At 46.2% G+C, this 27,677-nt stretch overlaps 1 protein-coding gene across 2 annotated transcripts in view; it reads left to right on the top strand.

Moving 5' to 3' along the window:
• The first annotated feature begins 796 nt into the window (after nt 1–796).
• Nucleotides 797–27,677, top strand: part of LOC124720048 — a 44,735-nt gene continuing 17,854 nt past the window's right edge. Inside the window, exons 1-2 of one of the 2 annotated variants that reach the window (XR_007006047.1) lie at nt 797–1,295; nt 13,092–13,620. Coding sequence is in view for 1 of the 2 variants with exons in the window: in XM_047245306.1 (XP_047101262.1) it covers nt 939–1,295; nt 13,092–13,565 (831 nt within the window). In the remaining variant the exon portion in view is untranslated. The remainder of the gene's footprint in view (nt 1,296–13,091; nt 13,621–27,677) is intronic. The other variant, XM_047245306.1, reaches the window with a different exon arrangement.

The following is a 27,677-nucleotide window of genomic DNA, read 5'->3' as shown; positions in this document are numbered from 1 at the left end:
AACACCAATATTCTCATGGAGCACACCTACAAACAAAACATGAACGTCTCAAAGTAACAACAAGAAAGTATTTTTGTAGAATGATGAATGAATTACTGCTCGCGCATCTGTCCCTGAACAATCCGAGTTGTTAACCATGAGCTTTGGTTCGAAAATGGCGGTTCCACGCGTAGATATGAGGGATCAACACCAATAGCCAGATTGTATCTATATACTTAGTCTCATTCTCCGGCAAGTCGTCCATGATGAATATCACACAATCGTCAGTGAATAGTAACTGCGGGGCAACCTTTAGTTTAGTTGTTAGACATCTAACCTTGTAAAATGACGTTGCCAACTGACATCCGATAACATAAACAAAGTTGTTGAAGGCCCAAGGCTCGTTTCAACAAATTTAATACTTAACAATCTGGTATTGTCAATAAATATTGAAAGTGTGCAGCCCCATTAAATCACTTGGCAATGTACATTAAAATGATAATATCTAATTATTAAAATACAATTTTGGTATTCCTAAGTGATAAAATATACGAGAGTTAATATTGTCTGCGACCGAAACGAACGACGAGACATTCACAAGCAAACAAAATATATCTTATAAATAATACGCGAAACACAACTGTCATTTTTAATTTGTTGCAGATACAAAATCAAACATGGAAGTTCTTTGAATCTTCACATATATTTCCACGAGCAGTGGTTAACTGGCGCCAGTAGTTTGGCGCTAGTTTATGATGCTATGGCAAATCCTAAATTTAATTAGGAATAGAAATTCGTAATTTGGAAAAAATTAAATATATTAAAAGCTTTTGATGCCAGTTCATTATAATCCTTCGTCTGCCGCTAGGCGTCTCTGCCTGTACAAACAAGATCAGTGAGCTTCCTTGCGTTAGTAAGTTTTTGTTTGTGGTCGTTACAAGTTAATTTGCGCAGAAAATATGACTAGAAAGTGGCCGTCGTACCTTGTCATTCATTTCTTAGAGTTATATGAGCAACGACCCTGTCTGTGGGATCACAAAAGTCCATTGTACAAAAATAGGAATTTGAGAGAAGAAGCTTTACAGGAAATAGTTGAGGCTATGAGTGAATATGTACGCAATTTTGATGTTAACATGGCGAAAGCAAAAATACGCAGTCTCCGGAATGCGTACATGTTGGAACTCCACAAGGTTTGGCGTTCAAACAGAAACGCAGAGTCTCCTGACGATATTTATACCCCGACAGTGCCTTGGTTTCCTATTGCTGACCGCTTCCTGAAGTACGTCGTTGAAACAAGAGAACCGAGAAGTCCTCAGGTAAGCAATAATTACATTCAGTAATCATATATGTGGTGCGGTAATATCAGTGATGTAATTTAGATGTTTAACTTGTTGGCAAAATATTGACAATACCTGTTGATTGTGGGACGATTGTTCAGTACTGTGTGTTATAACGGATGCACTCTATTATTGAGCAATCGCTGATCGACAGCTGAAAGAATAGGCTAAGTATGTCAGAAACGAAAAGTCAAGTGTTTATGCCGTCACCGTACTGTGCGTTATAGCATAATAGACGTTAGCTGCTGTGACATAACAAAAGTAGTTTTGATTACTTAAATGTCTGTTAGGAAATAATAATTAGTAAAGAAGACTGATTTCTACTCGACATCACTGAACGACTAATAAAATCATAACGGATGAGTTAATGTATCGTAAGGAAAAGCTATTAACGTGACGGGTAAAAATCCTTTGCGAAATTATTTATGTGTTTGTCAGAGACCACAGCTATGAAATGTGTAAGGCTATAGAATTACGTTCTACCGATTTTTCGCCATTAAAGTGCATAAAAAGAAAGATCCGTAGAAAGTGACAATCCGATTGGGAGTTGGGCGTTGCCACCGAATGTGAATACGAAGTAGTTATAGTTGCGGTGACCTACTGATCCATAGCTTAGCGCTAGGTGGTAGATCGTTTGTGGATTGGCGAAATGCAAGAGTGTAATGACGCGAGAATGTCTGTTGTTATTGTTATCGCGAGACATGGTCACAGCTGACGATTGGTATCGGTAGTTTCAATATTTCCGGTAGGTTTACAATATCCGATTTTAACATTACTTTGCTTGCGTTGTGTATTTATTTCTCGTATAATTTCAGAGGTGACTGTATTTATAAGCTTGTGGACTAATTAAGGGTACCATAGCCACATTACTACAATTTAAAGTGGTGTCTGAGTGAGTGTGTTAATCACATTTCAGTAATGATCAGCGTTGTATAGTGAAATGTTCATTAGTAACTGAAAGTTAATTCGTCTCGGACTTTAAAAAATTTATTAACATGCAAAACACCATTAGAAATATTTATTTTGTTAATTTTTGTCATTTATACAGTAATAGCCTTTTTACTGGTATCTAATTGCTCTCTGATGTGTACTTTTGTTGGCAAGATTAATTTAGAGATGTGCAACGCAGATTCATGTAATACACTAGTTTGGGAATTGGGTTTTGCCTGATTGTGCATTCAACAAATCTTTTTATTGCCCATACCTGTTTGCTCACATGTGTGCCAGTATGTTACATATTTCATTCAGTTCTGGAAAATATGTGTTTCTTACACAGTTATTACTTAAAAAGTAGGTTTAAAAACATTTTAATTGTTGGTATTTGTGATCATTACTTCTGTGTCTAGGTTGTTTCGTAGGACCTTCTCTAAACAGTCATTTAGCTTGTCATGTGAACAATGTGTTTTTGTGAATTTTCTTGGTGAGTTAGCAACTCACTTTAGGTATATCTCTGACCATTATGTTGCTGCATGAAAATTATTTTCTTGTAGAGTGGCTGGTCTTCCTGTTGATGTTAAACCATTTTTCTGGTTGGTGTGGTGCCTCATTTAGACTTAATTTTTTAAAGTGTTCGTAGGCCTGTCTTCTTGAATTGTCTTTTTTGCGTAGTTCCTGTTCCAGGGAGTGTGTGCCATTGCAAATTGTAATATAATCATTTATGATATCTTCCCTATCCTCTTACCCCCTTTAAAAGGAAGTTTGCTTGAGTGGTGAGGTTTTGGCATAGGTTATGGTTGGAATGTTCCAGGCTGTGAGGTGTCAGGATGCATTGTTTTAAAATTTGTATTTGCCTGCACTGTGTATTCTGCCTGGCAAGAGTCGGTACAGTATACGCCTGATCCCTATAATTTTTCAGCATATGTGACCTGTGTTCTTAGTTTCTTTCGGAGTCACATTGTCTGTTCGCTGTTCTGTTTAAATCCCCTGTTTCTTTAACGTGTGGTGTACTTTTTGGAGTATAGTTATTGCAAGTGAGTATGTGCCACTTTGTTGCACGTGTAGATTTATCTTTCACTGTGTGTTGTTTTTAATACTTTATTGGACAGTAATTGTTTGTGGAGACTGTAATGTTGATTCTGTGGTGGGATATAGTGTTGTTGCTGCCCAGTTTGGGAATCTTTCCAACCATAAAATGTTGCTTTAAAATCAATAACCAATGGTTTTTCTGAGCATGATGGTCAAAAGTTAACCATGAAAGATACTGGCTAGGTAGGTGCAGATGTAGAAAATTTCTTTTCTGAATCATAAAGTGAACTTTTTAAAGCAGGCTGGATAGAAAAATTTAATTTTTTTTCTTAAAACATAATCCAATAGCACTTTGAGAATTGTTTCACTTGAAAACTTAAAAGGGTAAATGTAACAGAATCAAGGATAAAAGGCAAATAGCTCCTGGGATCAGACTATCTTGTGCTAAGAAGAGTGCCTTACCTGGTTTGAAGGACTTGCTGAAATCATGAATTGAAACTCTGTCATCAGCAATACTATAAAAAAATCCTCCAGTCTATTGTTAAAAGTAAAATGCTTATGCTGTACTCAGAAAATAACACACTCCAATCATATGGCAAGAACTATTTGGACAGCTGTTAAACAAAAATAATGATCCAAATTAGGCCTAAACTGAGCACTCTGAAATTTTTACAATTTCATGTTTTTGGTTTTGAGATTAGATGATTATCGGTTACACTGTACCCGGTAGTTCAGATTTACTTGTGCCCCACACACCACATGCATCATCAGTGGACATTACTTTCAAAAATACTACCCCTAAAGAGATCACAGAATTAATAAGGTCAATAAAAAGTAATAATTGGCTTGATACAATGGTGTTTCTAGCAGAATATTAAAATCTTGTCACCTTGATAACATTCCCATTGAGCTATCTATGTAATCAGTTAATGATTCTGCTTCTGGTCTTCCCAAAATTGTTGAGAAAGTGACATGTGATAGAATACTGACTTATTTGACTGAACAGAAGCTTTTAACTTTTCTGTTTGAATTTTGTAAAGGATCTTTAACACGGAAAGCAAACAGAAATTTCACAAATGAACTTATCACAGTGTTAATTGTATTTTTCCACCAAGCTAGGACCTTAGATTGCCTTGATCACAAAATACTCAAGTGTTAAGGCATTAATGCCATCCTTCTTGGTTTGGATAGAATAAAATCTTTATTTTCCCACATGTCATATACAATAATTTGATCATACATGACTTAACAGTATGGCTTGGGGGTTGGCCATCTTTAGTTTTTAAAAAACTAACTCAAGTTTGCATCTGTGGTTTTGGAGAGGGGTCATGCAATGTCCACAGAGAACTGCTGATAACAATGACTAAGATTGATTGTCTTAAGAGTGAAGCTTTAAGATTGATTGTCTTAAGAGTGAAGCTTTTCTATCAATGTTTGCTGTACCAACACATTTGGTTTTGAAAGGGATCTGCATTGTCTTTTCCTATATTTTCCATACATATACTACTTGTATACACACAAATTTGAGTTTTTAAGATATTATTTACAAATTTGAAAAACAGTTTTGTATATTTACCTCGTTACCACTTGCTTTCTTGTCTCTTACGTTAAGTTAGAACCATAATGTTTATGTTATACAACCAGTCTGTTAACTGCTGGCTATTTTTAATGCTATAGAACATGTGAAACTGTGAAATATTATCTTGTGGGTTACTCACAAACGAGGGTGAATGAATGGCTGTGGGCTGTGATTCCTTGTACGTTGGCCTATATCACTGTGTGGATTGTTTCAAATAAGTCGATCCCACTTCTGGGGACCTCTCCTAACTAGTAGCAGATCACCTGACAGCTGAAGAAGTGAATACAAAATGCAGACTGTAATATGAAATGGTGGTCAAAAGTATGTATGGAACATACGTGTATCTATGAAATAGTTAATTCCAGGAATACTGTTAGCTACAGAGTGGTAAGTTTTCTCTGAAAATATTTGTGCAGTGAGTAACCTTGTAGGCAAGTAAAACGTGGGCAGTGGACTGTGAGGGCAAGAAGAGGACAAGAGCTTTTGAAATACGGTTCTGCAGGAGAATACTGAGGATTGGGCATGTAGACTGAGTAACTGTTGAGGAAATACTAAATGATATTGGGGTGGGGGTGGGGAAGGGTTTGTGGTACAGCTCGACTGAAAGAAGGGATAAATTAACGAGACACATTCTGAGATGTCAAGGAATTGTCGGTTTGGTAATGGAGGGTAGTGTGGGTGTTAGAAAATGCAGGAGGAGACCAGCACGTTGAAGTACGTGTAGGCTGCAGTAGTTGTGGAGAGATGAAGGTATTTGTATTGGGTAGAGAAGTATACAGGGCTGCATCAAAGTAGCCTTGTGGCTGGTAAGAGCAGCAGTAGGTTATGAGGGGTGTGTGTGTGTGTGTGTGTGTGTGTGTGTGTGTGTGTGTGTGTTTGTGTTTGTGTGTGTGTGTGTGTGTGTAAGATCAAATTTTGACAGGAACAATAGAATGTAAAAGCTTTAGTAATTTGTACGGTGGTAGCTGCCTGAATGCTTCGGAAGTAACACAATACCCTTACATTGTCTGATTAGCCCCACCCCCCCCCCCCTCCACACACACACACACACACACACACACACACACACACACACACACACACACACATCTCTACTACAGTGCTGGCTCACATTCACTACTGTGGGTGCATAAAGTTGTATGAAATGATCGTATGGCATTGTTGGCCAGGAGGCCCCATTCGGGGAAGTTCGGCCGCCGTATTGCAAGTCCTTTTTTAGTTGACGTCACTTCGGCGACTTGCGAGTCAATGATGATGAAGAACACACAACACCCAGTCATTAAAGAGTCAGAGAAAATCCCTGACCCCGCCGGGAATCGAACTCGGGACGCCGTACGCAGGAAGCAAGAGTTAGGTATTGATGTTCACACAGTGAAATTCTTTGTCATTAGCAGTTCTGAAGATAAACTTTATTAATGTGAGAGTCATGATCAGAGTTAAGTTTTTACTGCTTTGAAAATTACTTTCACTCTGCTTACTGATTATGCAATGTTTGCAACAGTTGTGTGCTTCAATTGATTTTGTTTCACATTCCACTAACATTTAGCTTTAAAACAATATTTTTATTTTATATTGTGAAAATGTAACTTTGAGATCTAATTTTTAGACTCCCAGCAGCCTTTCTTGTCTCTTATCACAGGTTAAAGGTCTAAATTCTTACTTTTGAAGCATTAAAATTATACTTCAAATTGAGATTTTTTTATCATCAGTTTGGGGGAAAAAAGTTTTAAGGGGAGTGTCTTGACTCCCCACTCCCATATTCTCTTGTCTCCATTACTGATATCTTCTTTTCAAACTTTGTATCTCTGCGTTAGAAAAAGGGGGGAGGGGGGTAGAGTTTGTCACCAAATTGACTAGGATGTTATTAAAGCAACAGCACTGGCTTGTACAATAAAATAAGATGTCTGCTTATAACATTCTCATCGTATCAGGCAATCTGTCGCAGCATAAGTCCTGGAGGCAGTTACTGTAAAATTCCAATTTTTGAAAAGTTAAAATTAAAAATCATCTTGTATTATGTTGTTATAAACACGTTTATTGTACCTTAAAAACAAAATTAAAGTATTATTACACAGGCAAACAACACTTAAAATGCAATAGGACCAGCTACATGCTCACTGCTCAAAACTCAAAACCAGACTGACTGACTGACTATGCCAACATGGCAGTCAGTATTTATATTTTCTTAACAATCCCGAACAATCCTCAGAATTGTTTAAAATTATTATTTCATTAGTTAACAATTAACTCGTACAAAAAATGAAAATACGTATATAAATGTGTGTCTGCTCAAAACAGTAAGTACACTAAGATATTAGTACATGTCTGTTATTTCTTTCGAGAATAAACTCTTACATAAGAAATTACAATAATACATTTATATTTTTCATTAATTACTAGAGACTTCCTTCACGGGAATTATTCCCTTCATTTACAGAGCTTCTACACTTTGAACTGAAATAGATTAAACAGTCATTTTCTCAGTCATGAGTTTTTTTTATAAGAGTTACATATATTGTTTACATGTGCAATCCTGAATTAGACTGGGAAATGTTCATTTTAAATATGCCTCAATGGGCTGTTGAGTTTCATGCTGTCGCTTCTTCTGTTCTTTGTCATTCCTGATTTGGTAATAACATTATTAATTTATCTTTGTTAATAGCAGTGGGGCTCTGTGGATGTGGATTGAATTACAGCAGCTAGCCCCGTTCATTTACTGCTTTATTTATGCCACAGTGTGGTTTGGGCTTTCACCCATCTTGTATACACTTGCATGCTTGTCAGTATAAGTTTGTATCAGCTGTGTTTTGAACAGTGCAGGTCCTGTCTGCCCTGTGATTTGTGTTTTTCTTGCTAAAGCAGAACAATGAGCCACAAATTGTGGAATGAAGGAGAGTTGTTGTGTTGCAAATGCGGTTGATAATAACATTATACTGATGAACTTTAAAATGTGTTATAATAAATGAATGTGGGTGCAAGCACGAAATGTCTTGGTGTAAATGAAGCTGTACAAAAAGTGGGTGGTTGCCGTATTTCTTCAGACAGATATATTACGCGTGGTGAACATTAATAATTAATTAATAAAACTGACAAACTATGGGGACGGATTCCTGACTGGAAATGGAGAAAATGAGGTCCTTTGAACATGAGTCAAGAGACGCGTCGTCGCCACGTAGGTGGCACTGAGAATGAAAGTTCCTCTGTCATGTGTCATGTGTTCCTTATGTTTTTCAAATGTTTTGCACTCTGTCTGATTGGCACAGTGTACTGTAAGCAACAGACTGATCCAGTATTTATGTATGGAACAAGTCAAGATCGTGCTTGTGTACAGCCAAGCATGTGGAAATGGTTGAGAGGTAGTATGGTTATACCAAAACAAGTACCATCACAGACACCTACCACATCACTTAACATTTTGAGCCCTTTTTAAACATTTGTGGGATCATGGGTCCTCTCAGACAGACGAATGTGCAGGGAGGTGGCAGAATGCGTGTACACCAGATTTGGTGGACCAGGTTCTGCAGAAAACTGAGACAAATCCTAGTAAAAGTTCCAGGCAAGTGGCTGGTGAACATAGTGTAAACTAAAGTTAATGTGTGTCCTGCATGTCAACCACTATCATCCCTGTCAACTGCAATCACATGGAGCCCTCTTTGAACATTGACATGGATGCAATACAGCTCTGTACTGTGTTCAGGGCCGACTTGTTGCTGTTGCATACACACTGTCCATTTCTGGATACATGCCCATAGGACCTATCTTCCTCCATTTCCAGTTCAGGAATCCATCCCTGCAGTTTGTTTTATTAATGCTCAACCTGTATAAAGGCTTCATGTCTCCTCATTCAGCTTCTTTCTCTAGCACTCCATTCCTAATCCATTTTCGTCCTAGTTCTTAAATGCAGTTTTCATTCCACTTCATCCGTCTTTACTTCTCCCTCGATAGTTCTATCATCTCTGGACCAAACCTGGTTCAGTGCTTACCATTGGTTCATCTTTGACCTATTGTGACACCTGTCCTTCATGTTCATCCTCCATTGTCCTCACCACAGGTTGAATCCCCTTTCTTCCCTCAGGAAGGACGACAAAAGTTCTTCGCCTTATGAAGTTTTTTATTTTTTTATACTTAGTTTTTATTGACAGAATTTGGAAAATAGCCTTGTGAAGCTTAGTAGTGGCCAACCGTTCTCTCCTCAGCTAATATATTTACCAGTTTTCCCTGGGCTGAAAGTATTTCCTCATTTGTGGAGGGTTGTTGATAAATATCTTCAGGGTCTCATAAGACGAGGTGAAAATATTAGACGTACAGAAAAATCACACAAATTGGTGGATAGAGCATTTCTCTAATTTTAGATTTGTAATAGATGCTTTGGTGTAGTTTTTGCAGACTAGTAGGGGCCAGTTGTGTCTGAATATGCCATATAATGTAGTGATGCATGCATTTTGCATCCTCAAATTTGCTAATTGAGGCACAGTTTTGACTGCTCACCAACAGTTTTTTACCAAGTATTATGTAAAAGCTTCAAGACGTGAAACAATACATGGATAGCGTAAGGGCCAGTCAAATAAGAAATGAACACCAGCCACAATGGGACTGTGGTATGGTTCCATTTAAAATTAATCACCATATGCATTAAGACATTGATCCCAGTGGGAGATGAGAGGATCAATTTCGTAGAACAGTTGGGTGAAAATCGCATTAAGGATCTAGTCCGTGTGGAGGATGTTGCAGTGTTTCTCAACCAAATTTCTGAAGCGTAGCCTTCATTCCCTTGGCAGTATGGGGATGGGTGTCATTATGTAACAGAGTGGTTCCTTTAGACAGCATTCCTGGACATTTTGGATTAATGCCCTGTCACAGTTTCTGCAAGGTGTCTTCACAGCGCTGTGTGTCGTTTGTGGTCCCACACTCGAGGAACTCTACAAGCAGAGGCCCCTTGCAGTCAAAGGTTATCCTGACCTTGCTGGAACTTGGGTAAACAGCTTTGGATTTCTTTTGTGGAGAAATTGTTTGCCCTTGTGTTGCTAGATTGCTTTCTGACAGTCACCATGTTGCACGATAGTGCTCTTTCCCACACTTTCAATAGAACAAAGGCTATGCATGAGCGATTTGGCTGAGAAATGCTGCAACAGCCTTCATAAAGCCCAGTTAAAGCCCAGTTACCTCGCCATTTGATTTTCACATATTTGGCGACCTGAAGAAAGATACGCAGCAATGTTGGTTTCAATTGGACAAGGAAGTGTAAGGGTGGGTGGTGCGATTGTGCATCCATCAGCAGCTGACCATCTTTTACAAAACAGGAATTGATTGTCATGTCTCCCAGTGGGATAAATGTCTTGCTGCGTGTGATGATTACTTTCGAATGGACCCATTACATGGTCCCTTTGTTGCAGGTGTTCGCTTTTCATTTGACTGCCCCACAGACAACACACCCTATGAAACTGGCTTCTAATGTGGTTCGAAGAAAAAGCTGGCTCAGACCGTCACCAGAGAAGGTGGAGTGTGTGTGGGAACAAAGAGTTGCAGATATCGCAGTTAACTAGTTGGCAACTGGGTCTGCATGTAAAACCATACTGGCTGCAGTTGTTCCATGCACTGACTACTTTGGATAGTGATGTGTTGTGAGCTTCATCCTGAATCGCAATGACTTACAGTGGCTACTGGAGGAATATGCTCTTTCACAAAAGTTGGTTTTGAACGTTTAAGCCAAATTTCATGTGTCTGGAAATGTGAATCATCATAATGTGAGTATTTGGGAAGCAGAACATTTATACTGGTTTGTGGGAAATGTCACAGTTAACATCTTTGTACCACATCCTATTTCCCGAAGCTCATGGGCCACTTATTTTTGCTGAGAAAAATGTGACTAGTTCAGAGAACTTGGACATGCTGCAGCTGTGGGGTATGCTACAATTACAGGAAGACAGTGTGGCTCCATTTTGCAACAAGATGGTGCTCCACCAAACTTCCTTGTAGACATTCGTGATTGACACAATGCAGAACAGCCACAATGTTGGATTTGACTTGATTCTCCTGCAGTGGCCCCCCACCATGTGATTCCTTCATACGGGTTATGTGGAAGGTCACACATTGCTGCTTCCACTGCTATTTAATTTGAAACTGTTGCAAGGAAGGATAATTAATGAGGATGCTGACTTAGACTTGTTGAGATGTGTATGGCAAGAGTCTGTCATACTGACATTGGCCACATTAGTGTTCCCTTCGAAATGGTGGACACCTATCGCTTCTTGGGTCTAGTCTTCGATGCCCGGTTGACGTGACTCCCTCATCTTCAATAGCTGAAGAGGACGTGCTAGTTACATCTCAATGTTCTTAGATGTTTGTGCAATACCACCTGGGGTGCAGACTGCTCTATTCTACTGTGATTGTACAAAGCTCTGGTCCAGTCTCGTTTTAGACTACGGGAGTCCTGTCTACGGTTCTGCGTCGCCTTTGACGTTGGAGATACTAGACCCCATCCACCATTGTGGGGTAACGACTTGCGACTGGTGCCTTCTGGACTAGCCCCGAGATAGCCTTCTTGCAGAGGTGGGGATTCCACCACTGTGAGTTTTGCGCCAACAACAGCTGATATCTTACACGCTCCACATTCGCTGCACCCCAAAGCACCCTAATTATGGTCTCCTTTATCCAGACACACAGATCAACCTCTCACGGCGGCGGCCATGATGTGGGCTTACCGTGGCCCCTTTACCGTTTCTTTTCTGAGCCCACGCACGTAACTCTCCGTGGTGTGTTTCTCGGCCACAGCTCTGTCTTGATCTCTCCATCAGTTCAAAAGATTCAGTCCCTCCGGAGGCCCTTCACCACCAATTCTACTATCTGCTCAGTTCGTTCCAGGTTTCAGAAGTGATTTATACTGATGGCTCTATGGTTGCTGGTCACACTGGTTTTGCTTACACCTATGCGAGACACGCGGAACTTCATTCCTTGTCAGATGGCTGTAGTGTTTTTTCTGCAGAATTGGTAGCCATCTTGCGCGCTCTGGACCATGTCCGTTTCTGCTCAGGACTGTCCTTCACTATCTGTAGTGACTACTTGAGCAGTTTGCAAGCTATCAGCCAGTGCATCCCTCACCACCCATTGGTCATAGCTATCCAGGACTCTCTTTCTCTCCTTGATCAATGTGGGTGCTCAGTGGTTTTCATTTGGACCCCAGGCCATCTTGGGATCTGTGGCAATGAACTTGCTGATCGACTGGCTGCTTACTAATAGACCATTTCTTGCTATTGGCATTCCAGAAATAGACCTTCGCTTGGCATTACGTCGTCAGGTTTTGGGACTTTGGAATGCAGAATGACACTCTCTTTCTTTGCTGATCAAGCTCAGGGCGATAGAGGATTCTAAAACTATGTGGCGGTCCTCCTTACTGGCCTCTCATGAGGCCTCTGTCGTTCTTTGCTGGCACCGCATCGGCCATACTTGGCTGACTCACGGTTATCTCCTCTGTCGTGAGGACCCTCCCCCCCCCCCCCCCCCCCCACTCTTTGTCGTTGTGGATCAATGTTGACTGTGGTTCACCTCTTACTGGACTGTCCCGACTTAGCCGCCCTGCGACGGACTTTTAGCTTTCCTGACTGGCTACCCCTGGTGTTGACTGACAATGCCTTAGCGGCTGACCAAGTTTTATGATTTCTTTGTGATGGGAAGTGGGGAGGGTTTATCGTTTTATTGAAGGGTGGGACCTTTAACTTTATCGGTGGGCGGAGGGGATGGCATGCCATCTTGCTCCTCCCTTCGCCCCAATTGGACTGGCTTCGACTGGGTTTGGTGGTTCACCCCCGCCCTCTGCCCACTCCTTTCTTTATGGGGTCTGTTTTATCTTGAGTGTCTACCTGTGCTTCTTCCTTCATGCCCCTGTCATTAGTCACTTTCTTTCCCTCCTGTCCTCTTCCATCTTCTTCCTTCCTTCTGTCAATTTGTAATTTTAATCCATTGTAGTTCCCTCTTACAGTGTGAGGTTTTATCGGTTTTAGTCATTCCGAGGTCAGAGGGACTCAGGACCACGTACTTTGGTCCCTTCTCCAGTCCAACCAACCAAAGTGTTCCCATACTGAGCACCAGTAATGTGAGCAATAAAGTAGGATAAATGATCTGTTCACTGGTACATTTCTGTATGTCTCGAGTTTCTGTGCCATTTGCCATCTGAAACCGTGTCAGTGCTTACATTGCCTGTGCAACATATTTAACTGTGTGCTGGCTATTTCCAGGAGTTGGGAGACGGTGAGGGGAAGCCGATGCCACAGGAGGGCTCGACGCTGGACGCGTCGTTCTTTGCGGAGGCGGCCCTGGGCAGCAGCAGTGTGCGGTCGCCTGCTGTCCCGAATGGCGCATCACGGGAGGACCCGCTGGAGGCGGCGCGCAAGCGCAAGATCTCGCTGCAGCGCGAGGAGCTCCCCAAGAAACTAAAGCTGGTCAACATCTCGGACACAGTGAGCAAGGCGGTGAGCTCGTTGCATCGCGCAGTGGACGCGATGCAGCAGGCGACGGCGCGGGGCGGAGGCGCGTCGGCGCCGTGTGACGAGTCGGAGGCGTTTGGCCGGGTGGTGGCAGCGCACCTGCGTGCACTGCCGGTGGCCACGGCACTAGATTGCCAGGCCGACATCCTCAACTATCTGTTAGAGCAGCGGCGCAGTGCCCTGCCGGGGGCGGCAGGGGCGGCCGCTCCCGGGTCGTCGACGTGAGATGGCTGCGGTGCCTGTGCAGGAGTACCAGGTGAGCAAAGGACATATCAAACAGGTGCAGCACAGTTAGCTGAAATGGTATTGATAATTGAGCGACAAATGTGAACAGTTGTACTGGTTGTGAATAATTTATATAGATCTACATCTACGTCTACAGTGATACTCAGCAGTCCACTTTGGGTGCGTGATGGAGGGTACCTTGTACCATTGCTGGTTATTTCCTTTCCTATTCCACTCACAAGTAGCCCCCCTGCGGGTCCGGGGTAAGAATAGGCCCGAGGTATTCCTGCCTGTCATAAGAGGCGACTAAAAGGAGTTTCAACTGTTTCAGCCTTCCATGTGATGGTCCCCCTTGGGGTTTGACCTCCATTTTTCAAAATTCTAGAAGTACGAGCCTTTTGGGGAAGAACACCTTACGTGGTGTACCACTGGTCCTAAGTGCACTAAGACCTTGGCACTCAGCGTTCTACCGGCGTTGTAACCATACCCACTATTCCTCAAATTGGGCCTAAACGCCTGATGGGTTGTAAAAGTTACACCCATAGTGGGTCCCCATCTGCACCAGCGATCATGATGAACTTTCCATGGCACCTGAAATGCAGCACGGTAGCCAGCCCGTTGTGGTGGGGTCGTCATGTACCCTCTAGGTTGTAGCCCCCTGACAACACAGGGATCATACTGCCGATACCTCAGCTGCACCCTCCCCACGTCGGCCAAGGAGTAGATGCTCCTTGGGGCATCAGGACTCCCGGCAACAGGTGGCCCTTGCTGAGGCTAGGTGGCGCCCGTGGGGAGAGCCCCTGGTCGGAGTGGGTGATATCGGGGCGGACGTTTCGCAGATGAAACGTCAACACGCATCGGGTCGCTCTGCGGCCGAGTCTTTCAAAAGAAAAGGTACCGTTTCTAGTTCTGGTTCTCCTGCCCTTTCCCCCTTGGCCACTCCCTGGGAGGAGGGACAGGCCCGCCAGCTTGGGGCGAAGTACTTCCCCCGCTATTTGGTCTGTTCTCGAACCGATGGGGGGACGTTCGCCACCTCCAAGCCCATGTTCTTTGTTCAGCACATTGAGGACATCTTCGGGGAAATCGAGGCTCTCGGCAAGGTCCGTTCTTATCAAGATCACCTCCGCCACGCAGTCGGCGGCGCTCCAGGCGTGCGACCGCCTAGGGGACATCCCAGTATCCATTGTCCCGCATCTGGCTCTAAATAGGACGCAGGGGGTTATTTTTCATCGTGACCTCCTGCTACAATCTGATGAGGAGCTCAGGGCCAACCTGGAGCGCCGAGGCGTGCATTTCGTCCGCCGAGTCCAGCGCGGCGCCAAAGACCGTCACATCGACACCGGGGCCTTTATCCTCGCCTTCGAGGGGGACCTTCTCCCGGAGAAGGTAAAGGTGATGTGCTACCGGTGCGACGTGCGACCTTACGTCCCGCCTCCTATGCGCTGTTTTCGGTGTTTGCGCTTTGGGCACTTGTCGTCACGGTGTGAGGCTGAGCCCCTTTGTGGCGATTGTGGACGTCCTCTTCGTGAGGAACATACATGCACCCCACCACCTCGGTGCGTTAATTGTCCTAGCATCCACTCGCCTAGATCCTCAGACTGCCCCACATATCAGAAGGAGAAGAAGATACAAGAACTCAAAACTTTGGATCGGCTCTCTTATTCTGAGGCCAGGAAGAAGTACGACTGCCTCCATCCCGTGCCGTTGACCACTTCGTTTGCCTCAGTTGCGTCCACTCCTTCCGCGGTATCCTCACCCCTATCCTGTCCCCCCTCCGCCTCCTCCGCCCATCAGGGGGCTCTGCCTCCGCCTCCCAAATCCCTCCCTTCCAAATCCTCCTCCCCCGTGGCCCCCGCCCCCTCTGCCCCAGGGGCCACCCTTCCTCCTCCTCCTCTCCCCCCGCCACCTGAGAAGCGATCCTCTTCTCAGGCGTCCATTGGGGAAACGTTCCAGACCCCAGCTTCCGAGGTCTGGCGTTCCAAAACGGACCCCGTGCTTGAGGACCTTCTTCGGGTCCAGCCCACCATCCCTGTGCCTCCTCGGCCTTCCAAGAAGGCCTCCAAGAAGTAGTCTCTATCCCCCTCTCCACCCCGGCGAGTTTCGTCTGACGCTCCATCCGTGAGTCGCTGCTCCCGGCCGTCCTCAGTTTCGCCAGGACGCTCTGCTGCCAGGCGCTCAGTTGGCCTCTCGTCAGCAAATGATGCTGCCCCTCCTACACAACCCGGGACAGCGGCCGCAGCTGGCGACGACTCGATGGAACCGGATCCGCCTCCCGCCGGTTGTAGCGTTGTTCCCTCGCAACCTGGCCCTCCGTGGTCGTCGAGGTGACCAGCTCTTCCCCCGTCTCGTTCCCCCAACTTTTTGGTTCCCCCAACTTTTTGACTAGCGATGGCCTTGTTACATTGGAACATAAGAGGTATTCGATCTAATCGGGAGGAATTACAACTGCTCCTCCGTCTGCACTGTCTGCTCGTCCTTGGTCTCCAGGAAACCAAGTTGCGCTCGACTGACCGTATTGCCTTTACCCACTATACCTCGGAGCGGTATGACCTCACCCCTGTGGACGGTATCCCAGCTCATGGTGGGGTCATGTTGCTCGTTCGGGACGATGTCTATTACCATCCCATCCCATTGACCACCCCACTCCAAGCAATTGCTGTCCGTATTACTCTTTCTGCTTTTACTTTTTCAGTTTGTACCATCTACACTCCACCGTCATCTGCTGTTAGTCGGGCTGACATGATGCACCTGATCGTTCAGCTTCCCCCGCCGTTTTTATTGTTTGGCGACTTCAATGCCCATCATCCCCTTTGGGGCTCTCCTGCATCCTGTCAAAGAGGCTCACTCTTGGCGGATGTCTTCAACCATCTCAATCTTGTCTGCCTTAATACCGGCGCCCCGACTTTCCTCTCGGACTCTACTCATACCTACTCCCACTTGGACCTCTCGATCTGTTCTACCACTCTTGCCTGTCGGTTCGAGTGGTATGTCCTTTCTGACACCTATTCGAGCGACCACTTCCCCTGTGTCGTTCGTCTCCTGCACCACACCCCATCCCCACGTCCTTCGCGCTGGAACATACCGAAAGCTGACTGGGGACTTTACTCCTCCCTGGCGACCTTTTCGGACCACGATTTTCTCAGTTGTGACAGTCAGGTCGAAACCTCACGGCTGTTGTCATCAATGCTGCCGAACGTTCCATTCCTCGTACTACCTCTTCTTCACGTCGCATTTCCGTCCCCTGGTGGAACGAGGCTTGTAGGGACGCTATCCGTGCTCGACGACGTGCTTTACGCACCTTTCGCCGCCATCCTACGTTGGCAAATTGTATTGAATACAAACGACTCCGAGCGCAATGCCGTAGAGTCATCAAAGACAGCAAAAAAGCTTGTTGGGCCTCTTTCACCAGCTCCTTTAACAGTTTTACTCCCTCTTCCGTCGTTTGGGGTGGCCTGCGCCGGCTGTCGGGCATTAAGGCCCACTCCTCGGTACCTGGCCTGACCTCAGGTAATGAGGTCCTTGTTGATCCTGTGGATGTCTCCAACGCCTTTGGCTGCTTTTTCGCGGAGGTTTCATGCTCCGCCCATTACCACCCTGCTTTCCTTCCCAGGAAAGAGGCAGAAGAGGCTCGGCGACCATCCTTCCACTCGCTGAATCTGGAAACTTATAATGCCCCCTTTACTATGCGGGAACTCTAATGTGCGCTTGCACTGTCCCGGTCCTCTGCTCCGGGGCCAGACGCCATTCACGTTCAGATGCTGGCACACCTTTCTCCGGCGGGCAAAAGCTTCCTTCTTCGTACCTACAATCGCGTCTGGACCGAAGGTCAGGTCCCCATACGTTGGCGTGACGCCGTCATTGTTCCTATACCCAAACCCGGGAAGGATAGACACTTTCCTTCTAGTTACCGCCCCATTTCTCTTACAAGCTGTGTCTGTAAGGTGACGGAGCGCATGGTTAATGCTCGGTTAGTCTGGATTCTTGAATCTCGACGGCTACTTACTAATGTCCAATGCGGCTTTCGTCGCCGCCGCTCCGCTTTTGACCACCTTGTGACTTTGTTGACATTCATCGTGAACAACTTTTTGCGAAGGCGCCAAACGGTAGCCGTGTTCTTCGACTTGGAGAAGGCTTATGATACCTGTTGGAGAGGAGGTATCCTCCGCACTATGCACAGGTGGGGCCTACGCGGTCGCCTGCCCCTTTTTATTGATTCCTTTTTAACGGATCGAAAGTTTAGGGTACGTGTGGGTTCCGTATTGTCCGACGTCTTCCTCCAGGAGAACGGAGTGCCTCAGGGCTCCGTCTTGAGCGTAGCCCTTTTTGCCATCGCGATCAATCCAATTATGGATTGTATTCCACCTAATGTCTCAGGCTCTCTCTTTGTCGATGACTTCGCGATCTTCTGCAGTGCCCAGAGAACATGCCTCCAGGAGCGCTGCCTTCAGCGTTGTCTAGACAGCCTCTACTCATGGAGCGTGGCAAATGGCTTCCGGTTCTCTGAAGAGAAGACAGTTTGTATCAACTTTTGGCGCTATAAAGCGTTCCTTCCGCCATCCTTACATCTCGGTCCCGTTGTTCTCCCATTCGTGGAAACAACTAAGTTTCTAGGGCTCACGTTGGACAGGAAACTGTGTTTGTCTCCACATGTCTCTTATTTGGCGGCCCGTTGTACACGTTCCCTTAATGTCCTCAGAGTTCTTAGCGGTTCATCTTGGGGAGCGGATCGCACTGTCCTGCTTCGCTTATATCGGTCCATAGTCAGATCGAAGCTGGATTGTGGGAGCTTCGTCTACTCGTCCGCTCGGCCATCCCTCTTACGCCTGCTCAACTCCATCCACCATCGGGGGATACGTCTTGCGACCGAAGCCTTCTACACTAGTCCTGTCGAGAGTCTTTATGCTGAAGCTGCCGAATTACCATTGACCTACCGGCGCGACGTACTGCTGTGTCGGTATGCCTGCCGGCTGTTGTCTATGCCCGACCACCCCTCTTACCAGTCCTTCTTCGCCGATTCTCTCGACCGTCAGTACGGGTTGTATGTCTGCCCTGCTGCCCCCTGGAGTCCGCTTCCGTCGCCTGCTTCGACAATTGGATTTTGCCCTCCCTACCACCTTCAGAGAGGGTGAGAGCCCGACACCACCTTGGCTTCAGGCTCCGGTTCATATTTATCTCGACCTCAGCTCACTCCCGAAGGAGGGTACTCCGGCTGCAGTGTATTGCTCACGGTTTGTCGAACTTCGTGCTCGACTTGCCGGTCACACCTTTATTTACACCAATGGCTCCAAAACTGACGGTGGTGTCGGCTGTGCCTTTGTCGTCGGGGCCGCCACCTTTAAATACCAGCTCCTCGACCAATGTCCGAGCTTTACGGCTGAGCTTTCTGCTCTCCATCAGGCCGTTCAGTATGCCCGCCGCCACCGCCATTCATCGTATGTACTCTGCTCTGACTCACTCAGTGCTCTTCAGAGCCTTGGAGCTCCCTATCCGGTCCATCCCTTGATTCAACGGATACAGCAGTCCCTCCATTCTTTCGCTGATAATGGTTCTCCTGTCAGCTTTCTGTGGGTTCCCGGACATGTAGGAGTGCCTGGGAATGAGGCTGCGGATGCTGCAGCCAAGGCTGCAGTCCTCCTGCCTCGGCCAGCCTCCCATTGTGTCCCGTCATGACGTTCGTGGGGATGTATGTAAGAGGCTTGTGTCGTTGTGGTGGGATGCTTGGTCATCCCTCCAAGGAAACAAGCTCCGGGCAGTAAAACCGCCCCCAACTGCTTGGACAACCTCCTCCCGACCATCTCGGCGAGAGGAGGTCCTTCTGACCAGGTTGCGGATTGGGCATTGCCGGTTTAGCCACCGCTACCTGCTCTTCGGTGACCCAGCCCCGCAGTGTCCTTTCGGTCAGGCCTTAACAGTGCGCCATGTTTTATTGTCGCGTCCCCGTTTTAGTCAATTTCGTGTTGTCCTGTCCCTGCCATCTACTTTACCAGATGTTTCAGCTGATGACGCTCAAGCAGCTGCTCGTATTCTGCGTTTTATAACTTTGACTGGCTTGTCCAAAGCCATCTAACCTTTTTACTTATTTTATCTGCATCTTTGTCAGGTCCTTCTGGTGTGCCCCCCTTCCCCTTGAGTTTTACTAGATTCCATGTGCTCTAACAACAGTGACTGGGCGCTAATGACCTTCTGGTGTCTCCCCCTTCCCCTTGAGTTTTACTAGATTCCATGTGCTCTAACAACAGTGACTGGGCGCTAATGACCTCAGTAGTTGAGCGCCCTTAAACCCCACAAAAAAAAACTCACAAATAGTATGAGCCCTAATTTCTGGTATCTTATCCTCATGTTGCTTATATGTAATGTAAGGCAATAGACTTGTTTTGTATTCAGCTTCAAATTCTGGATCTGTAAATTTTCTCAGTAGTGGTCCTTGAAAAGACAGTGACCTTCTGTCCAGGGATTCCCATCGGAGTTCCTGAAGCATCTTTGTAGCACGTGCTTGTTTTTCAAACCTACCGCTAGCAAATCTAGCATCCCGTCTCCAAATTGCTTCGTTGTCTGCCATTAATACGGCCTGATGTGGATCCCAAACTCCCAAACAGCACTCGAGAATAAAAGAATAGTTCGCACCAGCATCCTATATGCGGTCCCCATTACAGATGATCTGCACGTTCCTAGAATTCTCCCAATAATAGGAAGTCGACCATTCACTTCACTACCACAATCCTCAGAAGCTCATTCCATTTCATATCTGTTTTCAATGTTACATCCAGTTATTTAAATGATGGACTGTCAAGCAGCACACTGCTATTGCTGTATCTGAACATTATGGGTTTGTTTTCTGTACTCGTCCACATTAACTTACATTTTTCTACATTTAGCTCGAGCTGCCTTTCATCACACCAACTAGAAATTTTGTCAGTCATATTGTATTCAGTCAATGAACTTTGACACCTGACCATTTGCAACAGCATCATCGGCAAACAAACGAAGATTCCTGTCCACCAAATCATTTATGTATGCAGAGAATAATAGTGGCCCTATCGCAATTCTCTGAGACACTCCTGACGATACCCTCATCTGATGAACACTCGCCATCAAGGACTTGATACTGGGTTCTGCTACTTAAGAAGTCTTCATCCAAGCCACTCACATCTGTGAACCTCTTCTGTATGCTTGTACATTCTTTAACAGCTGGCAGTGGGGCACCATTTCAAATGACTGGTTCATTGGTTGTTGAGTTCCACGGCTGAGGATTATATTATTTAAAAAAGTATAGCAGCCAGTCACTGTTTTATGTACGATGATTGAATGAAAAGTAATGCCTCTTGCTCTGTTAAGTGGGTTTGAATGGGAACATTTTAATAAATCAAACACATAAATAATCCTTAGAATGTGATCTTTTATTACCAATATTCACTTTTCCACATAATCACATTTGTGTCAACTATGAACATGTTTTCTGAAGCCGTCACGGAAGAAGTCGACAGTCTGTTTCTGCAACGAGAGTCTTGCAGTTCTCTTAACATCTTCATCAAAAGCATAATGATGTCCCCGCAGATTGTCTTTCATTATCGGGAACAGACGGAAATCAGGCGGTGCTAAATTTGGACTGTATGGAGGATGCCGTACAGTTGTTAGGTTCAGTCTCTGGTGTTCTGCTCTGGTGGCACATGAAGTGTGTGGTTTGGCATGGTCATGCTGCAGGAAAAACTTTCCCTTTTCCTTTCGGACCCTTGTTAGCCGTCATTTCAGAGTTCGCAGCGTTGTGATGTAACGCTCTGGATTTATTGTTGTTCCACGATCGAGGAAATCAATGTGGATAACACCATGTGTGTGGCCACGATTTTTCCATCTAAGGGCTGTGTCTTGAATATCTTTTTCTGGGGTGAGTTTTTGTGTCGATATTCGATAGAGTGATGTTTAGTCTCCGGGTCATAATGGTGTGTTTGCTTTTCATCTCCTGTCACAATTGAATGGCGAAAGGAGTCACCTTCATTCTCGTAATGTGAAAAGAAGTTCCTGGCAAAATTCTTTGCCCTTTCATTTCAGGAGTCAGGATCCAGGGTACCCATCGTGCACAGATCTTCCGATAGCAAAGCAATAATGTGACCAATATGTTCTGGTGAAATGCCGATTGTGCTTGCAATTTCTCTCTGAGTGATAAGATGACCATCTTGAATCAATCTGTCAACATTTTGCTTGTTAAACTCAGTGGTTGCTGTCACAGGACGTCCAACTGTTTGTTTGTCATGCAGGGCAGATGTTCCCACCTCAACATCTTTAAACGTACTCACCCAACGATGCACAATACTCACATCAACTCAATCACAATAAATGCTCTGATGAATCTCATTTGGGGTGACACTTTCTGCTGTCAAGAATTAAATGACTGCACGTTGCTTAAATCGCACTGATCGACCGTCTGTGCAGGGTTCTGTACTTTACACTGTAACAACACAACCGTCCAATGCTCAGCCTTCCCGCCAACTGGAGCTGTAGAGAAGAGGCTACAGAACAAGCTAGTACCTGCCGTGTACCAATGCTGCCAACTGTTGAAGAGTTACAAAGATGGAGGCGCTACCTTTCAGTCAACCCTCGTATTTGTATTCTTGTCAATATATACTTTGCACTTGGACCCATTATCAGTTGGCATAATACATATTCCAGTCTTCAGTTAGTATATCATTAAAACATCAACAACAATACAATGGCAACTGTAGTGCCCAAACTGTTGTTGCCGTTCTAGCTATATATTAACTGAAGATTGAAATATCTATTATGCCGATTGAAGATGAGTCAAAGCTTGAAATGTGTATTGGCATAAATAATAATACATACATTGAATGATTTCTGTATTTCTTAAAATAATGTAATTGTAGTTTAGACTGGTATAGACTAGCTGGTTGCAATAGGCATACTTTCAGAACATGCACAGACTGACAGGTACTGACACTCTTGTAAAGAGGTTGCTTGCAGTTAACCGTGTAAGTCATTTCTATATCTTCACTCTCAAACCACTATGAGGTGCATAGCAGAGGGTACGTCCTTCTGTATGTGTTATTAGGGTTTCTTCCCTTCCATTCACATATGGAGCACAGGTAGAAAGATTGAATGCCTCTGTACATAGTGTAATTATTCTAATCTTATCCTTTTAATCACTATGTGTGTGATACATAGGGGATTGTGGTACATTCATAGAGTAATCATTGGAAGTTGGTTCTGAAAACTTTGTTAGTAGATTTTCTCGGGATAGTGTACATCTATCTTAAAGAGTCTTCCAGGTCTGTTCCTTCAGTATGTCTCAACACTCTCCCACAGATTAAACAACCTGTGACCATTCATGCTGCCCTTCTCTGTGTATGTTCAATATCCCATGTTAGTTCTATTTCAATACGGGTCCCACACACTTAAGCAATATCCTGCAACTGGTTGCACAAGTGATTTGTAAGCAATCTCCTTTGTAGATTGATTGCTCTTCCCCACTATTCCACCAATAAACTATAGTCTACCACCTGCTTTGCCTAAGACTGAGCCTATGTGATGGTTCAATTTCACACCCCTTTGAAGTGTTACGCTCGGGTATTTGTGTGAGTTGACTGATTCCAACAGTGACTCATTGATATTGTGGTTGTAGGATACTACATTATTTTTTTTTTTTGTGAAGTGCACAGTTTTACATTTCTGGACATTTAACATTTAAAGCAAGTTGCCAATCTTTGCACCACTTTGAAATTTTACTGAGACCAGACCTGACTGAATTTTTATGCAACTTCTTTCAGACAGTAGTTCATTGTAGATAACTGCATCATCTGCAAATAGTCTGAAATTACTACACTCCTGGAAATTGAAGTAAGAACACCGTGAATTCATTGTTCCAGGAAGGGGAAACTTTATTGACACATTCCTGGGGTCAGATACATCACATGATCACACTGACAGAACCACAGGCACACAGACACAGGCAACAGAGCATGCACAATGTCGGCACTAGTACCGTGTATATCCACCTTTCGCAGCAATGCAGGCTGCTATTCTCCCATGGAGACGATCGTAGAGATGCTGGATGTAGTCCTGTGGAACGGCTTGCCATGCCATTTCCACCTGGCGCCTCAGTTGGACCAGCATTCGTGCTGGACGTGCAGACCCGCGTGAGACGACGCTTCATCCAGTCCCAAACATGGTCAATGGGGGACAGATCCGGAGATCTTGCTGGCCAGGGTAGTTGACTTACACCTTCTAGAGCACGTTGGGTGGCACGGGATACATGCGGACGTGCATTGTCCTGTTGGAACAGCAAGTTCCCCTGCCGGTCTAGGAATGGTAGAACGATGGGTTCGATGACGGTTTGGATGTACCGTGCACTATTCAGTGTCCCCTCGACGATCACCAGTGGTGTACGGCCAGTATAGGAGATCGCTCCCCACACCATGATGCCGGGTGTTGGCCCTGTGTGCCTCGGTCGTATGCAGTCCTGATTGTGGCGCTCACCTGCACGGCGCCAAACACGCATACGACCATCATTGGCACCAAGGCCGAAGAGACTCTCGTCGCTGAAGACGACACGTCTCCATTCGTCCCTCCATTCACGCCTGTTGCGACACCACTAGAGGCGGGCTGCACGATGTTGGGGCGTGAGCGGAAGACGGCCTAACGGTGTGCGGGACCGTAGCCCAGCTTCATGGAGACGGTTGCGAATGGTCCTCGCCGATACCCCAGGAGCAACAGTGTCCCTAATTTGCTGGGAAGTGGCGGTGCGGTCCCCTACGGCACTGCGTAGGATCCTACGGTCTTGGCGTGCATCCGTGCCTCGCTGCGGTCCGGTCCCAGGTCGACGGGCACGTGCACCTTCCGCCGACCACTGGCGACAACATCGATGTACTGTGGAGACCTCACGCCCCACGTGTTCAGCAATTCGGCGGTACGTCCACCCGGCCTCCCGCATGCCCACTATTCGCCCTCGCTCAAAGTCCGTCAACTGCACATACGGTTCACGTCCACGCTGTCACGGCATGCTACCAGTGTTAAAGACTGCGATGGAGCTACGTATTCCACGGCAAACTGGCTGACACTGACGGTGGCGGTGCACAAATGCTGCGCAGCTAGCGCCATTCGACGGCCAACACCGCGGTTCCTGGTGTGTCCGCTGTGCCGTGCGTGTGATCATTGCTTGTACAGCCCTCTCGCAGTGTTCGGAGCAAGTATGGTGGGTCTGACACACCGGTGTCAATGTGTCCTTTTTTCCATTTCCAGGAGTGTGTTAATATTTTCTGAAAGGCCATTGAGATACATAAACAGCAATCGTCCCAGTGCACTTCTCTGGGGCGCACGCAAAGTTACTTCATCAGAACCCCCCAGGGGGTCCACAACTCTTTTGTGGACACGTGCGTAGCGAGCACGGGACCCCGAGCTAATGTGGCCCTCCTTCCTTTTCCGGGCTGCATACCTTCCCTTCCCTTTCCGCATCCCTCCCCGTCCCCCATCTTCGCCCCCCCCCCCCTCACCTCTGTCTCTTTCCTTCCTTTCTCCCCCTCTGGGAGTATGGTTTGTGCCTACGTCCGGAGACGGACGCTCGAAACTGTTTCAAATTCCTTGCTCTTACACTTGCCAGTCCTCGTCCTTCCTCTGTCCTTCTCTTTTCCTTCCCTCTTTTCCTTGCCCTTTTCTCCGCTACGGCGTTTGAGACCCCCTCTTCTTTCCTTTCCCTTTCTCTTCTTTCCTCCCTGTGCGTGTCTGAAGGCCGACCCACGCACTTCCATGCGTAGCCGGTGACGGGGTAACGCGTAATTCCCCGCCCCGGGTAGACAGGTAGGACACGTACGTACCCCCTGGTAACGGCCAGGCCCAGGGAGGGGTGATTACCCGAGCTGATACCTTCCGAAAGTGCCGATTGGTCCCTCCGGCCGTTTGTCGGGAGGTGTGACCTGAGGTGTGAACAATCACCTAAGGCGGGTGTGCCCTCGGCGAGGGCCCCCACAAGGGAGGAGCGCGCCATCGGAGACGCCGGTAATCATGGGGGATTCTTCCGCAATGGTTTCCTCACCTTCCACTATGTCTACTCACAAACGTAAGTTCACTGAGTCTCAGCCACAGACTGTTCTTCCATCGTTGCCACAGTTCCTTGTTGTTTCTCGGTCTGACGAAGGTCACGACTTTTCCACGGTCAACCCTTTCATTATACAGAAAGGTGTCGACGCAATTGCGGGTCCTGTAAAGTCTTGTTCCAGATTACGGAACGGCACCCTGTTGTTAGAAACACACAGTGCCCTCCAGGCTCAAAAATTGCTGCGTACTTCTCTGCTCCACACCTTCCCTGTCCGGGTGGAACCGCACCGTACCTTAAATTCCTCGCGTGGAGTCGTTTATACGCGCTCCCTCGATGGATTGTCTGACGAAGAAATTCAGCATTACCTGTCTGACCAGGGCGTCACAGCTGTTCACCGGGTTATGAAAAGGGTTGATTCGAACATCATTCCAACCCGCACTGTCTTCTTGACATTTGACAAAGTTCAACTCCCATCAAAAATCAAAGCAGGCTATGAGATAATTTCCGTTCGCCCTTATGTCCCAAACCCTACGCGTTGCTATCGATGTCAGCGGTTCAATCATACCAGCCAGTCCTGTTCCAATCCGGCCAAATGTGTTACTTGTGGCAAGGATGCCCATGAGGGTGCTTGTCCACCTCCATCCCCTCGCTGCATCAACTGTATGGGTGACCACGCTGCCTCCTCTCGAGATTGCCCCGTTTTTAAGGATGAAAAGCTCATCCAGGAAATAAGAGTGAAGGAAAAGGTGTCGACCTTTGCTGCTCGAAAGTTACTCGCCAGTCGACAGCCCACCGTGCCTCAGAAAGGTAAATACAGCGCTGTCCTTGCTTCTCCTCGACCAACAAAGGAGGCGGCCACGCAGACTTGTGACTTCACCTTTAGTACCACGGTCGTCAGATCGGCCAGCGCAAAGATCGCCCGTTCAACCTCACCCCTTTCGCCTGCCCACTCTATGGCTCACCCTTCATCGGGTTCTGTTAAATCTCGAGCCCAAAAGTCAGACGCCAAGTCTTCGAAAAAAGAGCATTCTCGTGAAGAGTTTTTACGTACCGCAACTTCACAACCATCGGTTCCTCCTTCATCTAAACATCATACTTCTAAGAAGGCTACGAAGAAACACAGTTCCTCTCCTTCTCCGCCAAGGCGTGTCCCATCTACAGCACCACCTGGCGGAAATCGCCCTCGGCCATCTTCTGTGTCGCCGAGGCGCACTGCTGGTGGCCGGTCAACTGGCCGATCGTTGGTGGCAGGAGCTGCTCCTGACCAACCTATGGATCAGGATCTTCTGCCTTCGACTGAATGCCATTCCATGCTGTCGGTCGCAAGCTCTGAGCAGTCGTTGAGTTGACAGCACCCTTGGTCACGTTCCTCCATTTTCTGTTCACCCTATGTCCATTATCCACTGGAATATCCGCGGCATTCGCGCCAATCGGGAGGAATTGTCGATCCTCTTACGATCCTACTCGCCGGTCATCTTCTGTCTTCAGGAAACAAAGCTGCGTCCCCATGACCGCTTTGTTCTCCCTCATTTTCAGTCCGTCCGATATGACCTCCCCTCTGTTGAAGGCACTCCAGCCCATGGAGGACTCATGATTCTGCTCCATGATACTCTCCATTATCACCCAATCCCCTTAAACACTTCCTTCCAAGCTGTCGCCGTCCGTCTTTCCCTTTCTGGATACACGTTCTCTCTTTGTACGGTATACATTCCATCGTCTACACCAATGGCACGAGCTGATCTCCTTCATCTTCTTGATCAGCTTCCACCCCCCTATTTGCTGGTTGGGGACTTCAATGCCCACCACCCGCTTTGGGGATCTCCACATCCTTGTCCACGTGGCTCACTATTGCTAGACGTCTTCCACCAAGCGGATCTAGTCTGCCTCAACACTGGGGTCCCCACATTTTTGTCTGCCTCCACGGCAAATTTATCTCATTTGGACCTTGCGGTCGGTACTGTTCCGCTAGCTCGGCGCTTCGAATGGTTCGCCCTTGATGATACACACTCGAGTGACCACTTTCCATGTGTTCTTCGACTGCAGCCTCAACTGCCATATATGCGCTCGCGTCG

The sequence above is a fragment of the Schistocerca piceifrons genome, chromosome 11, assembly GCF_021461385.2.
Source record: "Schistocerca piceifrons isolate TAMUIC-IGC-003096 chromosome 11, iqSchPice1.1, whole genome shotgun sequence".
Taxonomy (NCBI): domain Eukaryota; kingdom Metazoa; phylum Arthropoda; class Insecta; order Orthoptera; family Acrididae; genus Schistocerca; species Schistocerca piceifrons.
This window is presented reverse-complemented; position numbering and strand designations above follow the sequence as displayed.